Here is a 6,050-nt window from a genome sequence, read left to right on the forward strand (position 1 = left end):
CGTAGTGTAGGGTAGGGTAGTGTAGTGTAGGGTAGTGTAGTGTAGTGTAGTGTGTAGTGCAGTGTGTAGTGTGTAGTGTAGTGTAGTGCGTAGTGTAGTGTGGTGTAGTGTGGTGTGTAGTGCAGTGTGTAGTGTAGTGTGTAGTGTAGTGCAGTGTGTAGAGTAGTGTAGTGTAGTGTAGTGTGTTGTGTAGTGTGTAGTGTAGTGTGGTGTGTAGTGTAGTGTGGTGTGTAGTGTAGTGTAGTGTGGTGTGCAGTGCAGTGCAGTGTAGTGTGTAGTGCAGTGTGGTGTCACTGGTGTGTAGTATAGTGTAGTGTAGTGTAGTGTGTAATGTAGTGTGTAGTGTAGTGTGTAGTATAGTGTGTAGTGTGTGGTATGTAGTGTAGTGTAGTGTAGTGTAGTGTAGTGTGTGGTGTGTGGTGTGTAGTGTAGTGTAGTGTAGTGTAGTGTAGTGTAGTGTGTAGTGTAGTGTGTAGTGTAGTGTAGTGTGTAGTGTAGTGTGTAGTGTAGTGTGTGTGTGAGTGTGTGTAGTGTGAGTGTGTGTGGTGTGTGCGTGTGCGTGATAAAGAATATTTTTTAAATTCACCAATTAAAAATGTGACCTTTTTTCCACAGGTTTACATGGTGGAGATGTGCAAACAGCTAACATGAAAGTTTTATAATAACCATTTTTAAAATATTAATTTGATTACATGCAGCAAAAATTTGAACACTGCTAAATTCATGCTTCCAGAATAAATTTAGATGTATGGGCTGGAATTTTGAGGTGAAGGCGTGGTTTATATACAGTACTGTAGTTAGATGGGACCATGTGATTACTATTGTATTGTTATAATAGAGTCCTTTAATTTTTGGTCTTGTGCTACCTCTGCTCCCAGTACAGCATACGAAATACAAAGTTGGATCACATGATCAAAATAGTTTGCTTCTTAAACGTGTTATTAGCATGATGTACGAGGCTTATTGACCATTTGACTTAAACATTCATGAATGGAATACTTCTCCATTGCAAATCGCCCACGTAATATAGCTCACACGTCACTAATAATCTCTGCTCAGCCGGGGTATGCAACTATTGGATTGAGATGGAGATTTTTATAGTATCATGTAAACCGTTCGTCACAAACGGTATAACTAGCTGAAGTATTCAAGCGAGGAGCGACTTAGCCTTGCATAACCAGGATTCGTTAAAGATTGCACCTGGATTGTTGAGGTGAGCCAAACTTTTCATTGCCAATAGTTTTATGTGTAATGTTAAACCCCATACTTTGTACCATGAAAAAGGCCGGATTAAGCTGATACATAAAGTAGATGTCATGCTGGCCATCCCTGCTAGAACCGGGGAAAGGTTTAAAAGTTATCTGACGCTCCATGACAGAGCCTTGAAGACCTACTTCCAGTGTAGATACGTGTATCTTGTAAATGAAAAAAAATTTTTTTGAAGTCGCTTAATTGTTGGATATGGTTGGTCACTATAATGAGGTGGTCTTATTAATGAGGTCATGAAATACACAGGCCTTATCTTTGTTTGGGAGACGGTATAGTCACTATTATGAGGTGGTCTTATTTAAGAGGTCATAAAGTACACTCCGGCCTTTGGGTGGCCAAACCACATTTCCCTGTCATTGAGATCGGTCTGCATGGCTTTCTACATAGTAGCTAGCTAGCTACTGCGGACTTGCAACCATAGCCATGAACACCATGAATGAACAACAAGCTAACTGCTGCATTAGGGTTTGATTGCAGTGCGCAGCATCAAAAAGATGCCATTATATTAGCAAGACTTCATCGTGATGTTGACATATTAAATTAGACCACTAGAGTAACTCACCTAATATCAGACAGGCTCCAAAATCGGATGCAATTATATACTCGAGCTACAACAGGAATTTTTGAACAACTTATACATTTTTAGATAGTTCCAGGCTGTGGGACTTTGCACACCAAATATCAGCTTTCTTGGTTTCTTTGTCTGGTGGAAGCAACCCTGCAAAGTCATTTCCAATTAATTTGTATAACCGGAAAAAAGATCGACTCACAGACATCCACCATCTACAAAACACACTTACATTCAATCAATAGTTTTATATCTTCATGTTGTAGAGCAAATCATCTACTTTCTAAACATCCCCAGTTTATTTAATCAAATCCTTTTAATCACAAATTACAAATCAAATAAAATGAGATGTCACTGGAGCAGTAAGTATACAGAAACTTGATTAAATACGTTGTTTGACAGGAAATGTGTACTATATACTTTTATAAACATCGTATACTCCCGTACACTTAAATTCATGGTGCAATTATTACTCCAGTGACATCTCATTTTATTTTATTTGTAATTTGTGATTAAAAAAGGATTTGATTAAATAAACTGGGGTTATTTAGAAAGTAGATGAGTTGCTCTACAATGTGAAGATATAAAACTGTTGATTGGATGTAAGTGTGATTTTTAGACGGCCTAATGTATTTTGCGGACTGGACTCACGCATGCACTGAGCTGGAAACAGCTTTTAAACAATAATCCAGACATTATCCATCTCTTGGAACACTGGAGACACCACTATCGAGCTACAACTGCTGATACTGCTCTTCCTTACAAGTAAGCAAACTAGCGGTGCACTAATTAATTAGAATACACTTACGATACACGAGTACTAGCAGTGATAAAGCATGGTAGAGGCTATTGTTGTAGTTTAGATGTTTTTCCTTTATTGCTTTAGCACTAATGCTAGGGTTGTAGAGATGAGCCAGTAATAATTCTTAGCAGGGTAGCTACAGGTGGCACCGCCCAGAGAGTTGATGGGGCTATGCAAATAAACTGACTCATCACTACAGTCCTAACACTAGTGCTGAGTACTGGAGGAAATACATCTAAGCTATAACAATAGCCTCTATCACACTTTATCACTGATAGTACTCGTGTATCGTAAGTGTATTCTAATTAATTAGTGCACGCACTAGTTTGTAAACTTGTAAGGAAGAGCAGTATCAGCAGTTGTAACTCGATAGTGGTGTCTCCAGTGTTGCAAGAGATGGACAATGCCTGGAGTATTGTTTAAAAGTTGTTTCCAGGTCAGTGCGTGAGTCCAGTCCGTGAGTCCAGTCCACGAAATACATTAGGCCTTTTTAGACAATGGGTGTCGTAAATCAATCTTTTTTTCGGATTATACATATTAATTGGGAATGACTTTGCAGGGCTGCTGCTAGTCTGGCGCCGCTCGCCCCTTCGCAAAAAGTAAGGGTCTGGTGAAATACAAATACTAAATCATTTCAAAATGAATTCAATTAGACAGCGCACGTACCTGCTTGTTACGTCAGATGATTCCCTTCAATTCGTACAAAAGCATTGCATTGCCAAGGCAATTTCTGCATGAACATTATTGGTACGCATTAATTGACTACCACCGAAGGAAGAAATGATATAGTATCTGTATTTCACCAGACCCTTACTTTTTGCAAAGGGGCAGGCAGTGCCAGCTTAGGCTGCTGCCACCAGACAAAGAAGCTGAGAAAGCTGATACCTGGTGTGTTGAAAGTCTCACACTATCTAAAGACATACAGTATAAGTTGTTCAAAAATTCCTATTGTAGCATGAGTAATTGCATTCGATTTTGGAGCCTGTCCAATATTAGGTGAGTTACTCTACTTGTGCTCCTAGTCCGATTGAAAAACAAAAATAAAAATGCTGCTGATCTTTAGCCAGTCATTGCCATTTTTAAAAAAAACTAGAAAATTGTATTACCAAAAAGGTGTAAGAAACAAAGAAAGAAACATTGATGCAACCGAGGTCCAAACTCGGACATTCAGGTTTGGAGTACCCACGCTCTACCACGTACCAACGGTGCTTGCTAGCTACTGCTCTTGTTTTTGTTGTATTTAAATATTACGAATACAAAATACTATAGACTAAGTATTATAGTCTAGCCCACTGTTTAAGTGTTTATTTATATTATCATCATTTTATTTTATTATTTATTTTATTTTATTTTCCAAGAAATGTGCAGCCTCAGTTTGAGGATTAACGCACATATGAAACATGCATACAAAATGTTTTACAATGTGATTGATTATGGGATTACTGATTGGTAGGGGAAAGTAATAATAATTTCAGTTGGTGCTTAAAAATTTGTAATGATTGTTGTTGGATTAGGTCAGGTGGGAGTGAATTCCACAGTCTTATTGATCTAGGGAAGAATGAATTACTGTACTGATTGGTCCTTACATAGATGTGATGAAATCTTTGGTCATGTCCTCCGGTGTTGAATTAAATCAACAGGAGATATATCAATGAGATTATGAACAATTTTGTAGAGGAGGGTGATACTGGATACTTGTCTGCGGTGTTCTAAACTGGGAATGTTAAGGTCAATGAGCATGTTGGATACGCTGCTGAAACGTGAGAAGTCAGCCATAATGAATCTGGTAGATTGCCTCTGTACTCTTTCAAGCTTATCAATATCTCTTCTGATGTGAGGGGACCAGACAGGATTGGCATATTCTAAGATTGGTCTTATCATGGCATTATAATATTTCAATTTAATTTGTGCTGGGCAGGACTTAAGATTTCTCTGTAGGAATGCTTTGACTGATAGAGCTTTGGATGTGATGTTAGTAATAATTATGTGTGGACCAAGACAAGTCATAGGTGATTGTAACTCCTAAATATTTGGTAGATGAAACTTCTTTGATAGAGATGTCATTAATGGTGTAGTTGTAGGTGATTGGATTGTGTTTACGAGTAATTCTCATGAATACACTTTTATCAGGATTAAAAAACATACCATGCAGATCTAGTGCCCCATTGCGATAAGGAGTTGAGATCATTTTGAAGTGATAAACAGTCGGATGTAGAGTGAATAACGGTATAAAGTATGGTATCGTCAGCATACAGACCAATGTTGGCATTGATCAATAATGGTAGGTCATTAATATAACATAAGAATAATAGAGGGGCTAAGATTTTTCCTTGGGGGACACCCGAGTTAACTGCATGTGACTCACTGGTTGAACCGTCAAGAATTACTTGTTGATGCCTATACCGATGAGGAAGTTTTGTAGCCATGTTAGTAGTTCCCCTCTAATACCATAGTAGATTGTCAAAAAAAAAAGATAAAAAAAATACAAAATATAACCGGCTAAATAAATATTTGCACCGTGACTGGCGAGCGGTGGCCGGTGACAGGTGACCGGCTAAATAGCTATACGGCTCGGCGAAAACTACAGTAAAAAATGCTCGCGTACCGACCGGCCTATGTGGTCCTATGGATACCGATAGTCACACACTGGAACTAGTATCATTAAATACTACCCCGGCTCACCAATATTTTCATCACTGTCCATCACTGAACCGGCGAGATGTTCCCAACTATAGTATCGCCCCACACAACAAAGGTCAGTATTTGCGAATGCAAGTTATATAGTGCCGGCAGTCACGTGCTTTAAAAAAAAAACTTAAACAAAAAACCTAAGAAAACGAAAAAAAATCTCAGCAAGGGGGGCATACCTTTTTTTTTTAAGTAGGTATGCCCCCCTACGTTCCGGAAAGTAGGGGGGCATACCTACTTTCCGGAACGGGACGGGACGGAACAATTCCGGAAAATGCTACATTACTACTTTACGGGACGGGACGTAAAAAATAACGCTCTATTGGACTATCGTTTGAACTGACAGATTGACTGACCTTCATGTACCAATAGTTGGGCCACCGCTACGCCACATCTACTGGGAATGTAGCCTCGGTAGCTCCTTCGCTAAAATATAACTCAGCGCGAGGCCGCGTGAAATAAAAAAGCACGTGCTGTGCACCTGCTCATACCTGCAGGTGCTAGCTAAGAGAGCACATGGCACACAGCTGAAACGAATGATTATGATTTAATACAGATGAAAGGTCATCAGTTAAACCTAATCGAATAACTTTATGGAACCTGCCATCCATGTCCTTTAAACCTCACCTGCAAACATCCCACTGTATAGGCAACAATGTTATATCCAAAGTGACTACTCATAGAGATCTGCATGTGTATCATTATCTCATCAGATTTAGACTG

General features: G+C 39.1%; 1 protein-coding gene across 1 annotated transcript in view; it reads right to left on the minus strand.

The window, feature by feature from the left end:
* LOC136254129 (TPR and ankyrin repeat-containing protein 1-like) overlaps window positions 1–5,415 on the minus strand; it is a 47,837-nt gene extending 42,422 nt beyond the window's left edge. Inside the window, exon 1 of the mRNA XM_066046803.1 lies at window positions 5,322–5,415. Within this exon, the coding sequence (XP_065902875.1) occupies window positions 5,322–5,343 (22 nt within the window). The 5' untranslated portion in view covers window positions 5,344–5,415. The remainder of the gene's footprint in view (window positions 1–5,321) is intronic.
* Between the last annotated feature and the right edge of the window lie 635 nt (window positions 5,416–6,050).

This window comes from Dysidea avara, chromosome 4 (genome assembly GCF_963678975.1).
Source record: "Dysidea avara chromosome 4, odDysAvar1.4, whole genome shotgun sequence".
In the NCBI taxonomy this organism is placed as follows: Eukaryota; Metazoa; Porifera; class Demospongiae; order Dictyoceratida; family Dysideidae; genus Dysidea; species Dysidea avara.